Raw genomic sequence first — 27,683 nt, 5'->3', positions numbered from 1 at the left:
TTTTGTCTTTCTTTGTTATTTTCCTTGTGACTTAGCGTTAACGAGAAGGCGACAGACATCTGCTGCGAAATCACAGCGAAGACGCACGTATTGAGCTCACCCGTTGACTTTGAATATTGAGGCAATTACCGGCAGATGCCAGTCTTGATCCGAGTTTCCGCAGACCAAAGGAGCATTTAAATACCCCTCCATTTCCGCTCCAATCTCACTCGCTCCATCTCCAACCCAGCGGCAGCAACTCCATTCATTCACTGAGCTGGTCAGTCTCTCTCTCTCTCTCTCTCCATGAGTGGAGGGTCCACTACTAGGTTCAGACTCAGAGAGATCTGCCTAGGAACTTTCTGCTACTATTTTTGCATGCAAAAACCATGTTCTTTTCCCTCTGTTCTTTCAATATGGTGGCTTGTTTTGGCGACCACCAAAGCCCCTTTCGGCTCTCTGCGTGTTTCACATCTCGCACTTACTGAACTCAAACTGGAGCACTTTGCATTGCGCGAACGAATAATGGTTCTCAAGCTCGTTCCTTTTCTGAGATTAGAGATAGATATAGAGCCGTTCATCATGCTTAACTGTTTATTCCTCCTCTTGCACAGATAAAGTGGACTTTGGTATGCGTAGATTTTTGCCTCTGCGCTCCTTTTAGAGTCTTTTGGTGTTTGTTCTTGGCAAATTCTTTCGCAGCAGACTCTCCTGTTAACTCAGCTTGATTTTTTGTCTTTTGGTCTTAAACAATTTGAGACTACTTTTCCTGGAAACTTTTCTGCTTCAGTTTGTCTGAATTCTGGAGCATAGGATAGCTGTAGCTAAGAAGCTATCAGCTAGGTCCACATGAAAGATGGGTTTCCGGTAATTGAGGGTTTGAAAAATTTGTCTGTCGACAATGATTCAAGACCCGGCATTTGTTGAAAAATCAACTTCAAGGGTCACGCGTCGGGCCATCTTTTTCTACCTCAGAGAAAAAAAATAGTACCCAGACTTGTCAAACATTCACTATTTTTTTTCAGTAGGAAATCTGACGAATCTGTCCCCATCAATGGCGTTTGACCTGTTGATTTTTTCTCATCAAGAGCGCGTGCCTACCTAATCGTATTGTTCATTGAATTAGCGTAACAACAGAGAGATTCCCGCGAATCTGAACTCATGTGATTCGTTAGCCTTTATACAAGCTTTGAAAGAAGTGTTAAGAGTGTCGCTCCTCTTCAATTTGGTTCGCTTGGCTCTTGTTTTGTCACATTTTGGCTAGATGCGTTCAATATTTTCTGATTCTGCTACTAATGAACCACTTAAATGATCTTTCATTGATTGGCAGTCATGGCTCGAAACCAACTGGTGGTGCTAGACGCGCTCGATGTGGCCAAGACGCAATGGTATCATTTCACCGCGATCGTGGTCGCGGGGATGGGATTCTTCACCGACGCGTACGATCTCTTCAGTATAGCTCACGTCACCAAGTTACTCGGCCGGATATACTACTTCAACCCCAACTCTGCCAAGCCCGGCACTTTGCCTCCCAACGTCGCAGCTGCTGTTAATGGAGTCGCGCTGTGTGGCACTTTGGCCGGGCAGCTCTTCTTCGGGTGGCTTGGCGACAAGCTGGGACGGAAACGAGTCTACGGCCTAACCCTGGTCCTCATGGTCGTTTGCTCCATCGCCTCCGGGCTCTCGTTTGGCCACCAACCCAAGGGCGTCATGGCCACCCTCTGTTTCTTCCGGTTCTGGTTAGGATTTGGCATAGGCGGCGACTACCCATTGTCTGCGACCATCATGTCTGAATACGCCAACAAGAGAACCCGTGGCGCGTTCATCGCTGCGGTCTTCGCCATGCAAGGATTTGGGATATTGGCTGGAGGGATCGTGGCCATCATCGTCTCGAGCGCATTCGATCATGCATACAAGGCTCCTCCGTACTCAGTAGATAAGGCAGGTTCCACTGTTCCGGAAGCCGATTACGTCTGGAGGATCATTGTGATGTTCGGCGCGGTCCCAGCCGCAATGACCTACTACTGGCGAATGAAGATGCCTGAGACCGCTCGTTACACTGCCCTAGTGGCCAAGAACGCGAAACAGGCGGCAGCCGACATGTCTAAGGTGTTGAACGTTGACCTTGAGAGCGAGCAAGACAAGGTTGAAAAGATTGCGCAAGAGAGATCCAACAACTTCGGCTTGTTCAGCAGAGAGTTCGCTCGCCGCCACGGGCTCCACCTTGTAGGGACGACCACCACTTGGTTCTTGTTGGACATTGCTTATTACAGCTCCAACCTCTTCCAGAAGGATATCTACAGCAAGGTAGGTTGGCTTCCGAAGGCAGAGACCATGAACGCGATTCATGAAGTCTTCCGCATTGCCAGAGCGCAGACCTTGATTGCGCTCTGTGGAACCGTCCCTGGATACTGGTTCACCGTCGCTTTCATCGATCACATTGGAAGGTTCGCTATCCAGTTGATGGGCTTCTTCTTCATGACCGTGTTTATGTTTGCGCTCGCGATCCCTTACCATCACTGGACCCTGAAGGCGAACCACACTGGCTTCTTGATCATGTACTCGTTCACCTTCTTCTTCGCCAACTTTGGGCCCAACGCCACAACGTTTGTTGTGCCGGCCGAGATTTTCCCGGCGCGGCTCCGGTCGACTTGCCACGGCATCTCAGCTGCGTGCGGGAAGGCAGGGGCAATCGTCGGGGCCTTCGGGTTCTTGTACGCTGCTCAGGGAAAAAAGTTAGCAGATAGAGACGCCGGTTACCCGCCGGGGATTGGAATGAAGAACTCGTTGATCATGCTCGGTGTGATCAACTTCTTCGGGATGTTGTTCACTCTATTAGTCCCCGAATCGAAAGGAAAGTCGCTCGAGGAGCTCACGGGCGAAAATGAGGACGAGCCCGGGCAGACACAGCAGCCTCTGGAGGTGCCCGCTTCTAGGACAGTCCCAGAATAATCTCAACTCCTAAGCGACTCTTAGGGTTGAAGAATGAAGAAGTAGAAATTTAGCGCCGAAGAAACTTCCGATGTTGCTGATTTTTTATGGAATCGGCGCTGCATGATGAACAAGTTAATTAGAGAAACTACATTTTGCGTTGAAGAAGCTCCAGAAGATTTGTACACAAAGTTCCTAAATATAAGATGTATGAGTGAGTTTCCTTTTTTTTTTTGGTAAAAAGATGTATGAGTGAGTTTGGCTTCCATGTTTTCAATCTTCACGGTTCTAAATTTACTGTCCGATGCCTCCCTGATGAGACCCGTTCGTATATCCTTGACGTTTCTCCCTCTACTGCATATCAACAGATGACATCCTAGAAACTCAAACTCAGAACAAAACTCAGATGAGCCCAAATTAATCTGGATTCATTCGTTTCGTCTTGTAAATTTGTGGTGTGCTGAAACTAAGGACGAAATATGCCACCGGCCTGCATTTTCCGATCTGCTACAGTATCGCTGAGGATGGTGGCGTTCCGGGGCTGCAGATAAGTTTTCAAACTGTTTCTTGCGGCTCCGGAATCTTAGCCGATCCGACGTCTCATCCATCGGATTCGATGAAGAAGAAGGGTGTTTTGGATCATGAGAAGAACCAATGCTACATGGCCCTGAGGATGTGAAATAATGAAGTGGACAACCATTGACTTCACTGAGGTGATATGGTTTGACAAAGCAAGCCAACCCATGAGTACACATATAGAACACGAACACCGGCGTGGTCAATCATGTTTTAGGAAATAACCACCACGTTTATCACTCAAATTCTTATAGCGCGTTTGTTTGAGCGAAAGTGTTCTCTAAGAATTGATTTTTCGGACTTTTACCGGTTGATTCGCTAAAAATGACTTAGTCAACAGAAAACACTTTTCCGATCAACGGAAAATTTATGCATAAAATCAGAAAAGTGAAATTCCCAATCTGAAGAGATGAAAACACTTTCCGAAATTACTACTATAAAAATTTTTAATATTTTATTTTTAATATTTTTATTTTATTTTATTTTATTTTATTTTCTTCTTCAACTGTCGATCTCCGGGCCTCGGTGACGGTCAGCAACCAGTCACATGAGGTTGAGCCTTGCTTGCCCAAGGCCGGCAAAGCTCAACCTCATGTGGCTGGTTGCCAAGGCTTGGCCACTGGCGGAGGAAGAAGAAAAAGACCAAAAAAAAAAAAAATAATACATATTAAAAATAATATAAAATAATATAAAATTTGTTTAATATATATATATATATTGCTTCCCATAAATTCATAAGATTGAAATCGTTTTAAAAATGAGAACCAACCACCAAAGAACGAAACGCCAAAAAATATTTCTGATAATATATCACCAGATAAAGAAAAACAAATAGTTTTTCTGAAAAATGATTTTCGGGAATTACTTTCCTTTGTTATGGAATTTTTTCCCAGTCAAACGCACCTTTAGAAGATGTTGATTTATTCAATAAAATGAGTGACAAAATCATACGCGCTAAAGGAAATGGAAAAAAAGATTGCCAATACCTAGAAACTTTGAACCTGAATGTCTTGGTCGACGGAATGCATTAAGAAAAGCACCATACGAGACAAAAGATCCATATCCTAATCAAATGGCCCCCCTTGAGCCATATTAGGAGAGTCAAAAAAAGCCGGCCTTGATCGGATCGGATCGATCCGATTCAATCCGATCCGAATAGACCCGATCCGATCATGCAATCGAATTAGTCCATCTAAATTATGGAATTTGATACCCTATGCCTATGGTACATTCAACTTGTCAAGAGCTATACTCTCTTCATATGACATTTTTTCTCCCGTGACTTCTAATTCAAGCAATTCTCATGGGAACATTTCTTCACGCTCCCACCTCAGATTCGGAATTCTTCGAGAGGGCCGCGTCGATTGAAACCCGACAACAACGGACGCGGGATCAATCTAAGACCTTCGCCATCAGATGTAATGGCTGATGGCCGTTCCCGCGTTCCCGTTGCTGCTGGGAAGCTTCCTCAGTCCCTCAATCAGGCGTATCGATCAGGGAAAGATACCATTGAAGTCTTTGCCTATCTAGCCAGGGGAATAGTAAAAGAGAAATGGTCCATCACGTTTAATGAAGAATTGAAGATGACAGGAGGATAAGGTCCACCACACTGTGTTACCGTCACGGGTCTCACTTGACCTCGCCCCAACGCCAAGGTCCTTTATGTATGGAGCGGATCCTAAGTTTTGTCGTATGTGTAAAATCTCGATAACTGTCCTCTTTAATGTTTAGTTTTTCTATTTTATAAAAAAAAAATAATGTGCATTTGCATCGTCATCGTGTACGTACAGTTGAGTGAACGTGCACGTGCGTAGATCCGTAGTATGGAAGGATCGAATCGAAAATGGTTAAATCTAAATGAAATTGTTTAATCCATTTTGATCCATTTTCAGATAATATAAATTTAGTGACTCGTGTCTAACTTGTACTCGACCTGATCTATATTCCAATAATTTTTCATGCTTATCTCAACTCATACAAACCGAGGTGAGATAGTAGAGTGAGCAAGCGCGAGATTAAGTGAGGACAAGAGAAAATGAAAATAGAATTATAGAAGTGGCTTGGGTCTAAGTAGGTATAATCCCATTTAACACATTTATTCAATATAACTAATTCATACAAAAATTGAGCTCACTAAATATGAGTTAAGAAATGGATTTATGATTTATTTTGACAAGTTTAAGTATGTGAAAGAAATAGGCCTTACGTTAAATGACATGTAAAATTGCTGACGTGAATACCGATCGTCTTACATGACACACTCGCCACTAAAGAAGATTATTTTTGTAATTTTTATTTTTAATGAAGATGATTTTTGTATTTTTGTATTTTTTTCTAAATTTTTAATAATTTGTTATATATTTTTTGTTTCTTTTTTATTTTTATTTTTTCCAACTTGTGCCAACGATCGACCCTCGCTAGCCACTAGGTGAGTTCTAGCGACCCTCATTGGCCACTAGGCGAAGGTTGATGATCCTCGCCGGCTCAATGTCATAAAAAAAAAAAAACATAAATAAAATAATGAAACATTCATAATTTTTTTTAAAAAAATCAAAAGTTGTCTACGCCAGTCTTGGCCTTTCTATGTAGGACGACCGTCGTCCACATCTTTGATTTCCAATTAAAATTGGTCAAAATGACTAAATTGGCAAATTGTCAAAATGTTTAAGGCTCACCTGGTTAAATTAAAAGATTTAGAACAGAATAGTCGTTATATAATAGGTTTCTTAATTGTTTTCGTAATTTTGCATACGTTTAGCACGACCCGTGCAAATTAATTTTGCAAGTAAGTAAGCAAACAGTGTTTTTTCCTAGGATCCGACCATAACTGAGCTCAGTTACTTCGAAGATCATGAGTGCACGTGTGAAAAACCTTAAACTAAGTTTATGGAATTGTTTTTTTTGTCTGATTTGAAAAACATTTTTCTAGTAACAATTTCTTGGGTAGCTTGAAATAAATTGTCAATGAAAAATATTTTCACTATGGACAACAATTTATGTTTAAATATTTTCGTGGATATGAAAATATTTTCGCTTATTCATATTTGAAAGTGATACAAACATTCATTTTTCGAAGAAAATATTATTTAAATCATTCATTTTTCATTTTCTTATATAAACACAAGCTGCACGACCACTCTCTGGACATAAGGGTGAAAAGCCTGTACTCAGTAACATATGTTCTTTTAGAGCAACCATCACGCTTATCCTTCAAATTCTTATAAAATAAGCCTATTATATTTGATAATATCTACGATGCACGTTTAATTTACAGGATCCGCTTAATTCGACGGTCAACATAATCTGAAAAATGGCTTTTGATCACACAGAAACTCAGAAGTCACATGCTGCATATTAATCATTACAGGGCCGTAATCTGTCAGGTCTTGGCAAGAAGAACATACATGCTTGTGACCCCTCCATTCGAACCAAATTTCGCTCATTCCGCTTTTCCATCCTCTAGAAGCCGTCATTTGGCAAAAGCAGTTGACCTTGAGGCCAACATTATACCCACTTGCAAAGCCTAATCCTTTCGATTTTCCTTCTAGGTCATAGATGGACAGCGAGACTTTTGACTTTATATACCTCAGTGTCTCCACATGCATCTTAAGGATAAGATGATGGGAAGATTCGATGAAAAATCTTTTCGAATTTTCAAATCCTTCACGGAGAGTTACAATCGCATTTTGCTAAGTATTGGCAAATTATATTTATATTAAAGGGCATAATTATCATTGTATTATTTAGCCCTAAACCTATGTATATATTGTAAATTACTTCATCAATACAAGTAATGTTCGCCCAAACTCTACATGGTATTAGAGCGGTGATCCTTGGAGGCCGTCTCTCACGTCCTCTCTCTCTCTCTCTCCGACCTTCTTGCTCGTGATCATTTGTTGTTGTTGCTACAGGAAAGAGGCTGCAACATTGATGCCCACATATGCCGAAGTGGCTTCGATTGAGCGCTAGGGTTTCTTTCGGCCGCCGGCCCCCGAATCCTCAAGATCTACGAAGCCTGCTCCAAATCCGCAAGTTACCATGGCATCCGAGACTCCAAACTCTTTAGCCACCGTTCCCGCACATGAGCGGCCGGACAACCCTTATTTTATGCATCATTCCGATAATCCTGGACCTAATCTCGTCTGCATGCTCCTTATGGGTGACAATTACAACAATTGGTCTCGAGCCATGGAGATTGTCCTTTCCGCCAAAAACAAGATGGTGTTTGTTCTTGGAGAAATAAAAAAACCAATCGCAACCGATTCTACCTATGTGTCCTGGATTCATGTTAACAATATGATTCTATTATGGATTCTTAATTCCATCCATCCAGATTTGGTGCCAACGGTTCTCTACACGCAGTCAATTGCCGATGTCCGGGCCGATCTCCGCGAACGTTTTTTGCCATTGAATGGTCCTAAGATTTTTCATCTCGAGCAAACGATTTGTACCATTGCTCAACGTGACGATGCCATGACCAAGTACTACAACAACTTGCGAAGCTGCTAGGATAAATTGAATAATATGGATCTATTATTGCCATGCTCTTGTTCGGCTCATTCTTCCATCACTACATAATAAGAGAATTGGCGTTTGTTTCAATTTCTCATAGGTCTCAATTTGAGGTACGCTAAAGTTAATAGTAAGATTTTACTAATGAATATATTCCCTAGTGTTGTATGTGCATATGCATTAGTTCTTCAAGATAAGTCGCACCGCCATATCCAATCGGATCGCTAACTGTCCAATCGGACTAGTACTTTGCTTAGTACTCATGGCAACCATGCTCTGCGGCCATACATGAACTCCTCATCCCAACTTGGCGCTCCCGCTCCTTCCGCCAACCTAGTTAAACGGATGAACACGTCTCGTGGCATCCCGAGACATACACGAGATGTGTGTTATCGACTTCATGGCTTTCCTCCCAATCAAAAACAGCGTCGTGGACAATCATCTACCTCCTCCTAGCCCGCGGACAATAAGTCCAGCCATACTTCTGATGCGGCACCTCCTTCGTTCACAAATGATCAATATAAGCAATCGACGCGCTTGTTACAAAAGATAAATGTCCCGAAAGCTAACCTCTTAGGTAATGTTATTGGCTTATCTTCGAATTCATTTAATTCTGATACTTGGATTGTTGATACCGGCACTACAAATCACATCACATTTGAACCCCTTCACCTTACAAACCCAACACATTATCCCTCTCCACATCCCACTGTTGGAATTCCGAATGGTGTTGGTGTCCTTGTGACATCACACGGTTCGGCCTCTCTTACCCCAACTATCTCCCTTGATAATATCCTTTGCGCTCCCTCTCTCAAATACAACTTATTATTAATCTCCCAGCTCACTCAAACTTTAAACTGCTCAGTCACTTTTTTTCCTAACTAATGTCTTTTTCAGGACCTATTGACGAAGATCATTGGTCTATAAGCGTGGTGGTCTTTATTGTCTAGAGATTCCTACTAGATCTTTCGTTCTTTCTGTTGCAACCTCTTCACCTCATCTTTGGCACGCCCGTTTAAGACATCCATCCGAGTTAGTTTTATCTACTTTGCAACAAACTTTATGTTTTAGTCCAGCAAAACAATTATATCCATGTGCTGCTTGTCATTTATCCAAGTAATCAAGTCTGTCTTTTGCGTCTAGCACTATTACTTCTTTATGTTATTTTGAGCTTATTCATGTTGACATTTGGGGACCTTATTCTCATTTTACATATAAGACATGTCATTATTTTTTTATCTATTGTTGATGACTATTTGTGCTATACTTGGATTTTTTTGCTTACTTTTAAGTCCGATGCAATTGATTCTCCGATTTGCTTCTTTGCTTTTGTTGAAACTCAATTTCAAATGAAAGTCCAAAATTTTCAATCTAATAACGGGACTAAATTCCTTTCCTCTCACTTACAAGAGTTTTTTTGCGCCCACAATGTTCACCACCGGAGTAGTTGCTCTTACATTCCTCAACAAAATGGAATTGTTGAGCATAAGCATCATCACTTGCTCAATGTTGCTCGTGCATTGCGTTTTCATTCCGGCATGCCTCTTCATTTTTGGGGGGATTATGTCTTAACTGCTACTCATCTCATTAATAGACTACCTAAACCTCTCCTATACAATAAAACCCCGTAGGATCTTCTATGTGGCAAACCACCTTCCTATTCTCACCTTCACATCTTTGGCTCATTATACTATGCTTCTACCAGTCATCTTCACTCCGACAAATTTGGCCCCCTATCTTGTGGATGTGTTCTAATTGGTTATCTCACAAACCACAAAGGCTAACATCTCTATGACCTCAAAGACCAAACAACTTTTATCAATCGCGACATCGTTTTCTATGAACAAGATTTTGCTTTCCATCAAACCGTCGAGCATACCACAACCAAATAGACTCTGGTAATTCCATTACCTATACCCGACCTTGGTGAAACATCCACCCGATAGTTGAACCCCCTCACCTTCTCGACCTCCTACACCCACGGCCACACCATCACCCATTGAACCCAAAGCCGTGCCTTGGCCATCTTAGCAATGTTATCAACCTGGATATCTTCGAGATTACCACTGCGCTATTGTGGCCTCCGATCAATCCCCTTCGGACTCAAAGATAATTGAATTAGGTACTCTTTATCCATTATCCAACGGTTTATCATACTTGCAATTTTCACCCACTCACTGTACTTTTTTAGCCTCATATCCTCCGAGCAAGACCATAAAACTTATGACACTACATGTCAATCTCCCAAGTAGCGAGAGGCGACATCTTATGAGATACAGACTCTTGAACAAAATGACACTTGGGAAATTGTGTCTCCTCCACTTGACAAACACCCCATCCGATGAAAATGGGTTTACTAAATCAAATATAATTCTGTTGGCACCATCGAGCCCTACAAGGCTCGACTTGTCGCAAAGGTTTGTACTCAAATTGAGAGCATTGATTACCATAACACCTTTGCGCCCGTTGCTAAAATGGTAACTGTTCGCACTTTATTAGCTCTTGCTTCGATTCGTCATTTGCCTCTCTACCAATTAGATTTGAATAATGCTTTTTTGTATGGTGATCTTGGCAAAGAGGTCTACATGAGGTTTTCATATTAAGGGGGAGAATTTAGTCCGGCATCTTAAGGAATCACTCTATAGCCTTAAACAAGCATCAAGGCAATGGTTTGCTAAATTCTCTCCTATACTGCTTGATGTTGGTTTTCAATAGTCCAAGGCAGACTATTCATTTTTTACATTGGTCTGTGGCTCTCTCTTGACCATTGTCCTTATTTATGTTGATGATTTGATGATCACGAGTGATAATGAAGTTATGATTCAACTTTTCAAATGATTTCTTGACACACAATTTCGCATTAAGGACTTAGGCACTCCCAAATACTTCTTGGGCATTGAAGTTTCTCATTCCAAGTCTGGGATTTTCTTGTCACAAAGGAAATATGCTCTTGATATTTTGTTTGACGTTGGTTTTCTTAGAGGATGACTCGTTGATACTCCGATGGAACCCAATATATAATTTTCGGACTCCTCCTCGGCGCTTAAGGAATCAGGTTCATATCGACGACTTATTAGTATATTATTATATCTTACAAGAACTCATCCGGATTTACTTTTTGCAGTGTAACATCTTAGTCAATTTATGCACTCTCCTAATGAAGACCATTGGAATGCCGCCCTTCACATTGTGCGGTATCTCAAGCATGATCTTGGCACCGGTTTGTTATTCCCATCTGATTCTACTCTCCAACGTAATGGTTATACAAATTCTGATTGGGCATCTTGTTTTACATCCGACGATCTGTTTTCGGCTATTGCATGTTTCTTGATCTTGTCCCATCTCATGGCTTTCTAAGAAATAAACCATTGTTGTCCGTTCCTCAACAGAAGTTGAATACCGTGTTATGGCATTTGCTGTATGTGAAATTACATGACTTCACATGCTTTTCTCGGATCCCCACGTCAACACTATCACCGCCGATCTTTTTTGTGATAATAAAGCGGCCATCCACATCGCTATTAATCCTATCTTCCACGAACGCACCAAACATATAGAGATTGATTGTCACTTGGTTCGTGAAAAAATTCAAGATGGCACTTTGTGTACTCTTCATGTTCCTGGTCTCTCCCAACTCGCGGACTTGTTCACAAAACCGGTCACACGTGATTTATTTTGTAATTTTAAGAACAAGTTGTTGACATGTTTACATTCACCAACTTGAGAGGGGGTATTGGTAGATTATGTTAATATTAAAGGGCATAATTGTCATTGTATTGTTTTAGCCCTAAACCATATATATATATATATATATATATATATATATATATTGTAAATTACTTCATCAATGCAAATAATGTTCGCCCAAACTATACACTAAGAATATGAATCAAATCATATGTTAAATTAATCTCTCGAGTTTGAATCGTTTATGGAACTCGACTTGGTCGAATATTTATCCAAGATTTGATTGAGATTTATTAATCTGGATAGTCTCTTGTATAATATCAGAGAATACCCGGAATTGAAGTGCACGGCGGAGGGGGTCCCTTGACCGTACAAAAGTAGGGGTTGTTTCCTATGTAGTTCATGTGTGGGATCAAGACGGAAGAAAATGAATAAATAAAGAAAGTAAAAGGCTAGGTTTACTTTCCTGCACAAGCACATGGGTGCAAAAAGAAAAACAAAAGTGCTTTTCGTTCCGAGAGGCGAGCCGGCCAAAAACAGAGTACTCTATAAACTTTTTAATTTCTTCTATAAACTTTTTAATTTTTATTATTTTTTAAATTTATTTCCTTTCTTTTTTTTTTTCTCTTCAAAGGATGGACGTGCTCGTCGGAAACTAGGCGAGGGCCAGCGACCCCCATCGACATTTAGGAAAGGGCTTGGCGGCCCTCACCTGCCCTCATTATGGCTAGCGAGGGCATGGGTGAGGGCCTAAGCGAGGGCTCGCGGCCTTCGCCTTGGAGCGAGCGAAGATCACAGACTCTTAGAGCTGCGCCGATCTTGTGAAGAATAAATTAAAAATTAAAAATATTCGTATTAACGCCGAGTGTATCAAGTAAAATGATTGGCGCCGATCGAATCACCACGTCTACAATTTTCGTCGAAATTATCTAGAAGGATTACGTTAATAATTTGTTAAAAGGTTCATAATTAAATTGGCAAATCTTCAAAGGTTTAAGACTAAATTGACACAATTGAAAAGTTTACGATTGAATTGAAAAATTTTCAAAAGATTTGAAACTAAATTTGCATAATTGAAAAGTTTATGACCGAATTGGTCGCCGTGCAATATGTTTAGAACTTTTTGGACAATTTTTTCTCTTCTCATGTAAGTAAGCAAACACATGAAAATGTTATTTCTATTTTTTATACAAACACATGCTGCCCGACCACTCTTTGGACATAAGAGTAAAAAGCCTATACGCAATCACATATATTCTATGAAAACAACCAGCCCGCTTATCCTTGAAATTCTTAGATAGTAGGCATATTAATTTCATTAATCACAATGATGCACGTTTAACTTGCAAAAGCCGCTTAATTTGACGGTCAAAATAATCCGAGACGAAGCTTTTGATCACACAGAAACTTGCATATTAATCGTTATAAGGTCGGCAATCTGTTTAGTTTGAGCAAGAAGAACATAAATGCTTTGACCTGTTCATTCGAACCTTTTTTTTTTTTCTCGAAAAAATGGAACTTTCATTACTAAACAGAACTTGAGTTACACGACATACCAAAATCAAGACATAAAAATAACCATAAAGAGCGGGGAGGTTTAGATAACCAATCAGAGGGAAGGAAACCATCTCTATGAGCTCTAGAGATCCAATCCGCGGCTTAATTAATTTCTATGGGCTCATAAATAATCTTAACATTACCCAATTGGGCCAATAAGCTTTTGCAGTCCTTAACTACTGAATTAATAGCCCATGGGGAAATCCATGCAGCCTAGAATGCTGTCCACCACAGATATGTTATTTGAAGATAATATCACGGGCATATCACTTTCAAACACAATTGCAGATCTGGATGTACTTTGATCTTCTCGGGTCTTCCACGGCCTCGACAAAGTCTTCCTCACAACTAGAGCTCCAGCGACGAGAGCAGATGGGGCATAGATCGGCTCTACAAAACCGTCCACCACGCAGCCACGAGCGTCTCTCCATATGCTGGCCACCGATCCTTCCATGGACGAGCAACACCAAGAGCTGTCAACGTTAATTTTGAGGGTGTTCACCGGCGGAGGAATCCACTGTGCCGGAGCCATACTCTGTCCTTTTATCGTTGGACTCTTCCGCTTTTGGGTCCTCTAGAACCCATCATTTGGCAAAAGCAGTATTAGGTAATAATAGCCGACAAATCGGAACTCCTTTTTTCAGCACATCTTTTCTTCCATTTGAACTCATTTCGGCAAAAGCAGTTGACCTTGATGACTGACAACATTCCCACTCGCAAACCCTACCGCCCTCTGGATATCCCTTTTAGCCTTTTAGGTCACATGAATTAAGTTAAGAAAGCCGCCATGTCAAAGTGCTCAAGAGAGAAAAAAGAGACGGACAGAGAGACTTTTGACTTTGGTCAACTTCGGCGTGTCCTCATGACATTCTAAGGATAAGATTTCCGGGAAGGTTCAATGTGAAAGCTTTTCGAATCTTCAGGTCATTATCAGAGAGTTACCATCATATTCTGCTAGAAAAATCAACCCCAGATCTTACCATAGGGCAAGAACGATCTCCTCACCAAAAGCCAACCACGTTTCAGTAATTTATGCGTGAAAGCTTTGCTTCTGGGGAACATAGAGAGAATGACAGCAATTTACACAATGATTAAGTTAATTTTCGTTACAGTAGGAGAAGCACAAGCAAAGTGGGGAAAGAGAGTCAATTGTTTATTGATAGTAGGATACATCTCAAAATCCATCCCCAACATAAACCCCGTTTCAGTTTTGAAATCATCTTTCTTCTAGATGTGCCATTTTGCAACTCAAAGGAAATTCGGTTTTGAAAGAAAATAAACCATTTTCCGATATTTGTTTGTGCAGAAAGCAAATTGAATTTTTTTTTTTTGATTTTATGGTATTTGATTGTAAGTTAATCTACTCAAGACGGCTTGTATCATTAAAATGGCAATAAATGCTTAACAAACTAAAATCAAGAAGATGACTGAAATTCAGGCCAAGCAACATTCTACCAACATTCAAGAAGATTGTCCAATGTTTTCAACCTCTAGAGATTGTTAATATGTACTTGTTTTGTGGGATGCAGATCATATGTCCCTTGTTATGAACTTATTTGCAATCTCTTCCTTGGGACTGTGACACTTATTCATCCAATTATAAACTTCAATGTACCTAATTCGAATCATATCAATCCCTAACACACAAATCTATACTCTCCTCCTCCACCTCCTCCTCTTACCCCTTTGTTACCTCATGCCCAACTCTTCCGCCTCCTCGTCAATCACCACCACCTATCAAGCTGTGCCACAGCCCACCGCCGTCGCTGCCATCTTCTCCCTATCGTTTTTATGCGCTTCTTTCAAATCCTCTATTTTTTTGGGTTTGACTCCATGTCCTCGAGCTCCCCTGTGGCCATTGAGATCTTGTTGTCATCGTTGAGTCTTGTGATCATGCAGGTATCACCGTCTCTATATCTGGAGTGGCTTCCATGGACGTCGAGCGCGCGACGGTGGTATGGGAAGAAATGGAGGTGGATGACGATAATATTGAGGTAACAAACCAAATAGCAGAATGTTATCACAGTTATAGTGTAGAATCTTCTATCAATCAGCATGGAGAGATCACATCAAGCAGTGCATTCGCGAGATGATTATTTGGAGATGTTTTCCTCAATTTGTTTGTTATTTACGTTTCATCTAGATCAATTTTTTTATCTTTACGTTTAACTTCCACCATGGTCATAGTAGGCAATATCCACCTATTTATATAGTAAGAAGTATCAATGAAAACGGGTGCTTCATTGACTCAAAGGTCTAATTATTTTAATGCTATCGAGCTAGTTTCTGTCCCGGATTATTTTGTGTGCACTGCACCCCACGAGTGCTCCTCAAATTTCACATGCACCTCTTAATCTACTAGGTTGTCACACATGTGAGAGGTGCGTTAAAAGTATTTCACTCGCTTATTCACGGGGTTTTTCTACTCTGTATATATGTGATTTCTTTCACTTATTAATTTAAATTTTTTAGTTGGATTTTCTAACATGCAATGATGACACAAGTTGCAAAAACAACATGTGACATGTCGTCATCTCGTGCTCGGAAACAACATGTGACACTAGCGTGGAATACGTGGACTCAAACCGGCTTCACGACCTCAAGGCCAGTCATCTAGCTCCAACTGGACGTCATGTCATCTCAACAACATGTTGCGATCAGGGGCAAAGATTTATAAAGGAAAAATCAAAGTACAAATACCAAAAGCCTTTCCAAAAGAAAAAAAAATCAAGCCGTATCTACTTTGAAGCTTCCCCATTTTTTCCTCAAACGCGTTTTGCTTCCACGCGGTTCCGAGACTTGTGGACAAGTTCGAAAATGTGAAGATCATGTCAACTAATCCACTTCGGGTATCTTGCGAAGATCAAAAGTCAGCACAAATGACCAATGAAAAGAGAGAGATCAGTGATCAAATGATGATGTCTGATTCAATAATTGTTTTTGGAATAATCACTAATTGTCGTGTGCGCGCGCGCGCGTATATATATGGATTTGAGGAGAAAGTTAGCGTGTGATCTCACTTATATCTCGTCCTTACGCTACAATAATGTCTAATTCAATATTTTGATAGACTTTGTATTTGAGGTCCTATTTTACTAATCATCTAGGGCAAGCAATCGATCAAATTTTCTAGTGATACCCGCGACAATATTAATGGTAATCAAAGACTTTGTGGTTTTTAAGATCCATCGCCAGTAGTTAAGTTTGTTGAATTGAAGAAATTGACTGTGGGGGTTAATCCTAGCACAGTGTCGGTGAAAGACGTCGCATTTCATTTCTCTTGTCCCTCGGTTCTTGTTTCTTTCTGTGTTCCCTAGAAAGCTTGGCTATTGTTCAATATCATCTACTATTGTGCTTTAGCTCCAATACCCATTACAGGTTTTCAACTCTGAGGATTTGCGCAATTGGTTGGGTTATTAGGAAATTTTCAACTCAAAAAAACTGAAAATCACATATTCAGATTCCATCAACAGTGTGACAAACTGCTCTAGATCAAAGTCAACTGCATAGGCCAAAAGTTTGGACATGAATATATATTTTTTTTTGGTCAAATTGAACATGAATGATTAATGAACTCTAGGTAGTTGGGTCTCTATACCCATGCTCACGGATTGTTTAAATTTCAAATACAAAAGCTGAACTTGGTGGATAGAAGAGACTTATATAAGAAGTGAAAATGCTCGTAAGTATAATTATTGATTGAGATTCTCGAAAATTAGAGAATAACTTTATGTATTAGTGACACTATTGGACCAAAGTATCTTGTCAAGGAAATTTACCCTTAACATTAATTCAACCCAACACTCTATATTAGGGGCTTCGTCGACCTCACTTGAGGTATTGAGGGCTTGGTGTTTCGATCACAGCGGCCATGCAAGCACTTTTTTTTTTTTTTGTATCTAATATGAATTTCAACGTACCACAATTCTATCGGAGGATTTATTTAAAGTTTATTAAGCTCAGACATACCCAACTTTTTCCCAACATTAAAACTTATGTAAGGTTATAACAATTTAAACTAAGGATAGAACTAAAAACAACATCAAGCAAATGGAATAGAGAGCTCTTCCTCTTCATGAAGAGGATCTTATGCTTTTGGTCATAAAAAGATCCATGTTCGAGTACTTAATCCGGTCACCCTTCGGTATAACTTGTGGTCGGTAATGTGAAAATCAACGGTTGTACTTGTTCGTTTTTTTTTTTTTTGGTCGGAACGGTTGTACTTGTTCCGTGCACGTATTCTGAGCCCTTCTTTGGGCTCAACACCGTTGACTTTGATAAAGTCAAATGAGGAAAAAGTTCCAAAAAACAGTTATTCCTTGCACGGCTCCAGCTCACATTATGAGGAAAAATATGAACTTAGAGCTGAAATCCACCTCAAATAATCCTGTTTTTCAGCATCTAAAATATTATGTAGTAACATTTGAAATCTTAAAGAGCTACAAGTTCGTGCCATGTTTCAGAGATTTTATATGTCTCGCATTAGATATATACAACTCAAGTTAGGTGAGTTTTGAGACCCTTTCCTTTTTTCTTTTTTTCCTGAAAAATAATAAAAAACCGCCGGGTCAGCATTTTTTGTAAGCCAAATTGGACAGAGTTAATGGAAAGACTCAATTACACAAATTTGACAAGTTTTTAGACTTATTGCGCATTTTTTGGCAAATTTTAGGCCTCATTGCACATTTGTGACCCGTTTTAGGATGCTCAATGCACATATTCCAATACGAATCATTATATTGACTAATCTAAATTAAATGTATGTTTTCCCTCTTTCATCAATCCTACCTTTAACGAAGTCCCCGTGATGGCTTCGGACCAATAAAATTTTAGGTTACGTTGTTAAAGTTGTTTGAGAGCCGTAAACAGCGCGAGTCTTAGTTGCACAACCGAAACGATACACAAATCATCGTCAAAAATCTCATAATTATTAATGACCCTCCCTCGTATGATATGAACGACTGTAGTAAGCCAATATGATAATAGTGGATGAAACAATTTTTGAAAATTAATCTATATGGATGAGTAATTTCGCATGGTTGAGTAAAAGAATCTGAGAATCATCGGACCCCCAAAACGTTTTACTCTCGAACGGGTAAAAAAAAACAAAAAATCAGAATCGACTTTGCTGTTCTATCTTTACTCTGCCTCCCATCAAGAAGACACAATAACCGATCTGCCGTAAGCGTTTCACTCCCCCATGCACGTCCCCCACGTGGCATCCCGAGTGACGATTTCCCACCATAAAAATAAGTGGGGTGACAATCATTATGCCAAAGAAAAATATATTATTGCACCTGCGAGCTGCGACCAACATGCCATCATTGACTAGCTTGGCTATGATCCCATTGGCCAGAGCATAATTAACATAAGACTGACAATATAATACCCTGGGTTAGCTTGCGCTGCCAGCGCAAGTAACATGGAGAGCATATGTAAGGAAGATGCTTCGAATGCTGCCGGAGCAATACGAGGTAGAACGTGAATTCCTTTGAGGTATGGACCACCAATAGAAGTGAAAGATGGAATTTTATTTCTCCGGCTTTTCCAGACGCATTAATAATCCATCGATGAAAACGAAAATGAAAAAAATGACTCGAGGACGCCACCGTTGATTAGCTAATGGTTTATACATTGCGGACCTGGCACTCGACGTTTGATCATATTATAGACCATAAACAACTTCACGTTTTAGGTCACCAACCAAGAGCTCATCATTCAAAATATATGAAAAAGAAAATTGCCGCATTATCGTCGAGTTTATCAACTTATTCATTCCCGTTCATTGCAATTATCTTTTCTTTCCTCGGGTTCTCGGATTACAATCACCACATAAACGTCTATATAATCAATTAATCTCCTCCGTGCAGGTTAAAATTTCTCTTCGTTTCCTCTTTTTTGGGTGTGAAAATCAGGAAGCAACCATGGTCATCGATGAACGCCAAAGCCCTCGTCCGTCATTTCACACGGCGAGCAGAAGAAATATCTTTGATAGATTATTCTCTTTATATTTATGACACCTTTTTTTTTTTCTTTTCCATCCGACGCAACGGAAAGGAGACAGGAATGTGCTGCGAAAGCACAGCGAAAATGCGCTGTCAAAAAAAAGGAAGAAGAAGAAGAAGGGAAAGCTACCCCGTTGACTTTGACCGTTGGGGAGGGAGTGGGGCATATACCGGTGGATACCCGTCTTGATTCCAGTTTTCCGCAGGGCCAAACATGCATTTAAATGCCCAACCCCCTCTGCTCCCATTTCACTCTCTCCATCTCCAACCCAGCAGCAACTCCTGGTCAGTATCTCTCTCTCTCTCTCTCTCTCTCTCTATATGAGTGGAGACTCCACTACTTGGTTCAGAGAGATCTGCCCTGTGACTTTCTGCTGCTCTTTTTGCATGCACAATGAATTCTTTTTGGCCCTTTCCCTTTCAATAATGGAGCTTGGAAGTCATAAAAGACAAAGATGGCTTTTTTTTCCAAGCAACCATCAGAGCCCTTTCATGGCGCTCTCTGCGTGTTATGTATCTCATCTCATGCTTCTGAACTCAACTGTAGCATTTTGGCACTTCATGAACAAGAAAAATGGTTCTCGACTCCTAAAACATGTTGTGTTCCTCAAGCTCAATCCTTTTCTGAGATTAGGGGTAGATATAGAGCTGTTCATTACTGATTGTTCCTCCTATCTTTTGTCTTATAAAGACGGCTTTGGTATGCTTATTTCTACCTCTGTCCTCCTTTTAGTGTCTTTTGATGCTTGTTCTTTAACTCAGCTTAGTTGTTTTAGAAGAGGTTCTCGACAGTTTCGAGAGGAATTTTAGTTCCAGCTTTTCTGCTTCGGTGCGGTCTGAACTCTGGAAATACATGGTAGCTGTAGGCTGAGAAACTTTCGACAGGGTCGAGGTGGAACCTGGGTTTACGCTAATCAAGCGTTTGATCATATGTGGGGACAATAATTCACGACCCAGAAGAGTTGTTGAAACGTCGACTTCGAAAGGTCACATGTGCGAATGTGAACTGTCTGGTTGGGTTGTCTTTCTTCGTCTCAGAATGAACTATACCAGACTCTGTCCAAGTTCATTAATTTTTTATTTGGAAATCCGACGAATCTGTCTCTATCTTCCCATCTCCGCCTCATATTATAATGTTTTTAGTCCAGTCTTTTCTTTTTATGCAAGTGTCCTTGGTCCCTATCAATGGTTTTTGACCGGTTGATTTGTTTTTTTTTTTTTTTTGGCCTACCTAATCGTAATGTTCATTGGATTTCGCAACACGAGAGCGATTCCATGAATCTGAAGCTCATTTAACACGTTAGACTCTGTCCGAGCTTTGAAAGAATTGTTCAAAGTTTCAATCCTCTTCAATTTGGTTGACTTGGCTAATGGAGAGGCAGAGGATGGATAATTTGGACCGCCGAAACCCCTGTTCTGTTACATTTTGACTAGACACGTACAATTCTTGGTTTCATAGTATAACTGTATGCATTGAGACTAATGAAATGATCTTTTTCATTCGACAGAGGTGGGATTGATTGGCAGTCATGGCTCGAAACCAACTAGGGGTGCTTGACGCGCTCGATGTGGCCAAGACGCAATGGTATCATTTCACCGCGATCATCATCGCGGGGATGGGATTCTTCACCGACGCGTACGATCTCTTTAGTATATCCCTTGTCACCAAGTTACTCGGCCGGATATACTACTATGACCCCAACTCTGCCAAGCCTGGCACTTTGCCTCCCAATGTCGCAGCTGCTGTCAACGGCGTCGCGCTCTGTGGCACTTTGGCCGGGCAGCTTTTCTTCGGGTGGCTTGGTGACAAGATGGGACGGAAACGAGTCTATGGCCTAACCCTGGTCCTCATGGTCGTTTGCTCCCTCGCCTCTGGGCTCTCGTTAGGCCACCAGCCCAAGGGCGTCATGGCCACCCTCTGTTTCTTCCGGTTCTGGCTAGGGTTCGGCATCGGCGGCGACTACCCGTTGTCTGCGACCATCATGTCCGAATATGCCAACAAGAAGACCCGTGGGGCGTTCATCGCCGCAGTCTTCGCCATGCAAGGATTCGGGATATTGGCTGGAGGGATCGTGGCACTCATCGTCTCTAGCGCATTCGATCATGCATACAAGGCTCCTCCGTACTCAGCTGATAGGGCAGGCTCCACTGTTCCAGAAGCCGATTACATCTGGAGGATCATTGTGATGTTCGGCGCGATCCCGGCCGCAATGACCTACTACTGGCGAATGAAGATGCCTGAGACCGCTCGTTACACCGCCCTAGTGGCCAAGAACGCGAAAAAGGCGGCAACCGACATGTCTAGGGTGTTGAACGTCGACCTTGAGGCAGAGGAAGAGAAGGTGGAAAGGATTGCGCGAGAGGATTCCAGCAACTTCGGCTTGTTCAGCAGAGAATTCGCTCGCCGCCACGGGCTGCACCTCGTCGGGACCACCACCACTTGGTTCTTGTTGGACATTGCTTACTACAGCTCCAACCTCTTCCAGAAGGACATCTTCAGCAAGGTGGGTTGGCTTCCCAAGCCAGAGAGCATGAACGCCGTTCATGAAGTTTTCCGCATTGCCAAAGCACAGACCTTGATTGCACTCTGCGGCACCGTCCCCGGATACTGGTTCACGGTTGCTTTCATCGATCACATTGGAAGGTTCGCTATCCAAATGATGGGCTTCTTCTTCATGACCGTGTTCATGTTCGCCCTCGCCATCCCTTACCATCACTGGACCCTGAAGCCGAACCACATCGGCTTCGTGGTCATGTACTCGTTCACCTTCTTCTTCGCCAACTTCGGGCCCAATGCCACGACGTTCGTCGTGCCGGCAGAGATTTTCCCGGCGAGGCTCCGGTCGACTTGCCACGGCATATCAGCGGCGTGCGGAAAGGCGGGGGCAATCGTCGGGGCCTTCGGGTTTTTGTACGCTGCTCAGGGGAAAGCCTTAGCGGATAGAGACGCTGGCTACCCCCCGGGGATTGGAATGAAGAACTCGTTGATCATGCTTGGCGTGATCAACTTCTTCGGGATGGTGTTCACTCTGTTAGTCCCCGAATCGAAAGGAAAGTCGCTTGAGGAGCTCACGGGCGAAAATGAGGACGAGCCCGGTCAGACCCAGCAGCCTCAGGAGATGTCCGCTGTTAGAACTGTCCCACAATGATGTCAGACTCCTAAGTGACTTGGTCTTGAAAAATGAAGGTAGTTCAAATTGAGTGCTGAAGCAACTTCCCGTGCTGCTGAATTTCATGGAATCGTCGTCGTCGCGCACGATGAATAAGTTCAGTAGAGAAACTCCATTATGCATTCAAGAAACAGTGGAAGATGTGTATATGAAGTTCATATTTGTTGTATGAGCGGTTTGGTTTTTCATGTTTTCAATCTTAGAAGTCCCCCATTTACCGTTTGATTCCTAGAAGATGAGACAAATTCCTATAACCTATGACGTTTCTATGAAAGCTGTGCCTCTATTCAGTACTTTGCTCATCATTGGCATATCTGCAGATGAAATCGTGGAAACTCCAACTCAGAACAGACTGAGACAGCTCAAAACCTGAATAGCATACCGCAAAATGATGATCACGTCTTTGGCAAACCAAAGTTGGGATTCGATCGTTTCGCTTCTAAATTTGATGGACTAAAACGAAGGATGAAATCTGCCAAGGTCGTAAATTGTCCTACTAGCTGCATTATTGTCCATCGTTCCACGGCTGGGGATCATCTGCTTTCCGCATTCCAATCCTTAAATTCTTCTTATGGCTCCGGAATCTAAGCCCGATTTCGACGACTTATCCCTCAGATTCCATAAAGGTGAAAAGGGTTCTTTGAATTTTTCAGAAGAATCAATGCTACATGGTCCAGATGATGTGAAACTGCACCTTTGCACTTGTGGCTTCGAACCAACTCGGGCAAAATAATGAAGTAGACAATCGTTGACTTGACTGAGATGACACGTGCTTTTGAAATGGAAAAATTATCCAAAAAGTACAAAGTCTTTTGCATATTTACTAATTCAGTCTTAAATATTTTAAATTTACCAATTCAATTCTAAATCTTTTGCGTTTATGCAAATTCAGTCATTTTGGCCAATTTTGGCCAGAAATGGCCGACGTGACCCATTTTTAATAATATTTTAATATCAATGAACATAATATTTTTTTTCGATACCAAAGAGAAAACCAGAGAAAAGAAAAAAAGAAAAAATTAAAAAAATTAAAAATTTTCATTATAATTTGGTCACATCAACTCCCGCCACGCCACATCAGCATCTGTTGCATCATGTCAACGATTTTCTGCCAAAATTGGTTGAAAAGACCGAATTGGCACAAATACAAAAGTTTTATGACTAAATTGGAAAAAGTACAAAAGGTTTAGGACTTTTTAGATAATATTTCTCTTTTGCAAAATAGGTTACACATCTGCATAGATTTTTTTTTTTTTTCAAATAGAACAAACTCATAAAAATTGGTAGACAATTTTTTTTCTTTCCAAAGGTAAATGATCAGAAATGACTTTAAAGGGGAGAATGCTTTAAATGATCAAAAATGACTTTAAAGGGGAGAATGCTTTCCTCACAGTACTACGAGGGACTATACAATCTCAATCGTAGATCCACACACCATTACCGTATGTGTTGTCTTAAACACTAATTGATTGAGTGATCGTGTGGTTAAAAATAACCGACATTACTATCATACTGTCGGGCTAGCAACTTACTTCTCTAAATATTGCTCGCATGAACCGTGCTATTTACTGCTTACACTGACTCAGGCTTGATTTCTCCACCCATATGAATTTCTCTACATTTCAAACATCACAGAGTTGTTTCCATTGGCTTCGTTTATTTTAACTGGGAAAGTTGATTGCTATGCGAGCTTAATTTTATAAAATTTGCACCTGAACTCTTCTTCTCTCTGTTTGCTTATGTCAATGGAGAGATCTCGCATGCCCGACCCAAGTTTACCACAAAAACATACAGCAAATTTGTTGCTTCTCACCCCTTCTTTCTTTCTTTTTGATTCCTTGTGACCACGAGGAACATTGCGTACAGAGATCAGTGAGAGTTATGTGACATCCCACCATTCCTCTCTCACTCTTTTCCCGCCACAGATCAAGTCGTATCACCGTCACAATCTCTCTCAATCTTTGCCTTGCCTCCTCCACGATCGCCCGCTTTCTCCAGCTCCGAGCCCTCGTCGGTGCAACCGAAGATCGATGCCACCAGAGGTACGTGACATCGGATTGAGCTCGACCATGGTCGCGGAAGCCTGAAATCTATTTTAGCGGCTTCAGTGGCCTCAATCCAAGGTCTTGAGGGGTTGGTGGTTGTCACGGCAGAGGGCATGCAAGGATTTTAGAGAGAGAAAGAGAGAGTCGAATACTATGGGATCCAACCGCGGTGAATCTAGAACTGGGTTGGAGACCAGACAGAAGTGCAGCACTGGCTATCGTGATGGGCGTGTTGATGTAATCTCGAGCTCCCATTCTGAGCAAATTTGAAGGAACTCTGAACTAAAATCCACCTCAAATAGTTATTTTCTCAAAATTTTGAAAAGAATAATATATGTCTAAAATATATGGTATGTTTTGGAGATTAACAACTCAAGTTAGGCGCGTTGTCCAAGAAAAGTTACGTGAGTTGAAAAAAAAAAAAAGCAAAGAAAATGGATATGTATGTATGTATGTATGTATGTATGTATGTATGTATGTGTGTATGTATAATGGCATTGGAATAGAAGGAGTTCACCAGAAAGACTTAAAAGTACACATCATCAATCAAGAATTAAAGACTCGAGATTAAGGATGAGCAAGATAGACCGACCAAATCGGGAATCGCCTAGAGCAGATCAAACTGGCTGGTTCGATCCGTTCCCTATTCCATAAGATCGAAACCAATGATTTTTGAAACCAGACTAGTCTGCTATTTTTTTATTCCTCAAATATAAATGGCAAAAGTACAGCATGAGTGCAAATATTTATGTACGGCTTCACTTGGTGCTAATATTTTTTTTTTTGGATCACTTAAGTGTCAAATCGAAGAAAAAAGATCACCGAAGTGCCAATTCGGACCCAAAATGATTGTTTAAGTGCCAATTTCGACCAAGCAATACACGTGGCATTTTTTTTATTTTTTTAATACTATGTATCAATTTTTTAAACAAAATCAACCCATGTGGGGTCCACATGGACTGTTCAACTTAAAAATAGCTTATTTTTTTAAAAAATTAAAATTAAACAGAAAAATAGCCTAAAACTTTTTAAAAAAAAAGGAAATGTGAGTTTGCGGCGGTGAGGGCTCGCACGGCCCTCGCCGTCGCCACCCACACCATCACCGGCAAGGGGTGGGGGATGGCCGAGGGGGGTTCTTGAGGCCTCACTAGGGTCGGTGAGGCCCGGCTATGGCCGGCTATGCAAACCCACGGCGAGGCGGACCTCGGCCGGATCCGGGCAAGGTTGAGCCTCGCCGTGGCGGGGTGCGGTCGGCCTTGCCTAGCGACGGCCCCACGACCGTGCCTTGCTGACCCTAGCAAGGCCTCGACGGGGGTCACCGAGGCTCGGCCATCCCCCACCCCTAGCCAGCCATTGTCGGCACCGGTGGGGGCGGCGGTAGGGAGGGCTCACGGCCCTCGCTCTTGCAAATGAGCTCTTTATTTTTTTATTTTTTAATGTTTTTAACTTTTGGCCTTTTTTTATTACTAACTTGGAAGCTCCGGCAAGCTACGTGGACGTTACATAGAATTTCCAACAACGCTCATCGGAGTTGGCATTGAAATAACCATTTTTTAAAAAAAATTGACATTTAAGTGATCCGAAAAAAACTATTAGCACTAAAGTGAGCGTTGTACACAAATATTGGCACTCATGCTATACTTTTGCCAAATATAAACCTAATAATCCATAAATTATTTTTTATTTCTTAATGTAAACCCAATTTTAATATAATTAAAATTAGGTTTGTGATGCCCACCCTTACTAATAATCTACCGGTGCCATTGGATCGCTTGGAAATCATACCAAACCGGTCCTAGGACCATAAAGTATGGTCCTCGATTCGAAAAACTAGGAATCGGTCCTTCCGATCCGATTTTTGATTCTTGGGCGGGGATTGGACCAAACCGAAAACCAATCTACCCCGTTGGAATTAACTGCACCCATAAAGAACAAATCCAAAATTGCTTTTAATATATGGTATCAATTACCATATAGATGGAGATAAAAAAGATAGGTCTTGATTCCTTACCCCCCAAAAAAAAAAAAAAGACAAGTCTTGATTGATCGCAATAATTGGTGATTTGGTTACCAATTTCAAACAAGAGTATATTGTATATTCTATCTTCAAAACATACGACACTACATTCTATCATCATAAAAAAAACTCTCTTGAGGTATGTTCATTCTATGTGATATACTTTTTTGATTAGTGATTCAACAGGATTCTAGGACATGTAATTTAGTGTAATCCGCTCCGTATATGTATGTAAATGTTATTGGGATTCATTCCCTTCATTGGTATCAGAGCATAGTCATTCTTATTTCTTGATTGTATTGTATTTTGTCGTCGATTTGAGTGCGAAAAATCCATTTTTTTGTCGGTACTGTTCACGATTTGTTCGTGACTTTATGTGCTATAAAAATGTTTTCGAACATATAGTTGGAACGGGCTCGGGGAGACGAGAAATTTAAATGGTCACCTGTCGTGTGGCGATGCCGGCAAAGATTGCACGCGCGCCACATGCCACAAAGGGATCAAGTTCCCCGAGGCAAAGGCGAAATGTCACCTTTTTGTGTAATTTCACTTATTGAAAATGAAATATAAGTATACTATTAGAATCGTATCGACGAGACGAGCAATTTGAGGGATCGACTACTGCTAGAAGCCGCCGGAGGGGTTCGGTACGTGGCACATGTACATGCTCCGGACCCAGTTTCGACTATCCCAGAACTTGTTCAACTTATCCCAAACCCGGCTCACAGTATCCCAAATCTAGTTTTGTCTTATTCCACCTCAATTGACCCCCGCTTGTGTAAAAATTGCAATATGGCCCCTAATTGTTTTGAAAATTGTAATTCGACCTAAACTTTTTGGAAATTAAAATTTGGTCCTTAAAATTTCCAAAAATTACAATTTGGTCCCTATATTTTTTGAAAATTACAATTTGGTCCCCAAACTTTCTAGAAATTGCAATTAGATTCCCAAAATTTCTAAAAATTACAATTTGGTCCCTGAATTTTTTTTTTATAAACTGCAATTTGGTCCTTGAATTTTCAAGAAATTACATTTTGACCAACATTGACCTCATTGACCGACCGTTGACTAGTTAAAGCAAAAGGTTTCACTAGCGTGTAGAGGCGCGTATGAGCTCTGTTGGGGGCATGTGAGGTGCCATTAGATTCGGCTTGAAATTATGTTCAATTTGGTATAGGTGTTGTACATGTTTGATGTATTTAAA

At 41.1% G+C, this 27,683-nt stretch overlaps 2 protein-coding genes across 4 annotated transcripts; both read left to right on the top strand.

The window, feature by feature from the left end:
* Window positions 1-168: 168 nt before the first annotated feature.
* On the top strand, window positions 169-22,707 carry LOC115727342 (probable inorganic phosphate transporter 1-3). 3 transcript variants are annotated; one of them, XM_030657551.2, is made up of 2 exons: window positions 169-259; window positions 20,756-22,707. In XM_030657551.2, exon 2 carries the CDS (start codon window positions 20,777-20,779, stop codon window positions 22,394-22,396), a length of 1,620 nt encoding a protein of 539 aa, XP_030513411.1. In that variant the 5' UTR covers window positions 169-259; window positions 20,756-20,776; the 3' UTR covers window positions 22,397-22,707. The 3 variants fall into 3 exon arrangements, with proteins under 3 accessions (XP_030513411.1, XP_030513410.1, XP_030513412.1); XM_030657550.2 differs by lacking the exon at window positions 169-259 and adding an exon at window positions 19,379-19,532; XM_030657552.2 differs by lacking the exon at window positions 169-259 and adding an exon at window positions 19,859-19,883.
* Window positions 230-3,137, top strand: LOC115727344 (probable inorganic phosphate transporter 1-3). Its single transcript, XM_030657555.2, has 3 exons — window positions 230-259; window positions 1,176-1,180; window positions 1,296-3,137. The coding sequence occupies exon 3, from the start codon at window positions 1,312-1,314 to the stop codon at window positions 2,929-2,931; it is 1,620 nt and encodes a 539-aa protein (XP_030513415.1). The 5' UTR covers window positions 230-259; window positions 1,176-1,180; window positions 1,296-1,311; the 3' UTR covers window positions 2,932-3,137.
* Window positions 22,708-27,683: the final 4,976 nt, after the last annotated feature.

Source organism: Rhodamnia argentea, chromosome 1 (assembly GCF_020921035.1).
Source record: "Rhodamnia argentea isolate NSW1041297 chromosome 1, ASM2092103v1, whole genome shotgun sequence".
Taxonomy (NCBI): domain Eukaryota; kingdom Viridiplantae; phylum Streptophyta; class Magnoliopsida; order Myrtales; family Myrtaceae; genus Rhodamnia; species Rhodamnia argentea.
The sequence above is the reverse complement of the archived record's forward strand: the minus strand, read 5'-3'. Positions and strand labels throughout refer to the sequence as shown.

Bases quoted from the DNA above. Each gene is read 5' to 3' on its own strand.
- LOC115727344 (XM_030657555.2), top strand. From the start codon at position 1,312: ATGGCTCGAAACCAACTGGTGGTGCTAGACGCGCTCGATGTGGCCAAG.
- LOC115727342 (XM_030657551.2), top strand. From the start codon at position 20,777: ATGGCTCGAAACCAACTAGGGGTGCTTGACGCGCTCGATGTGGCCAAG.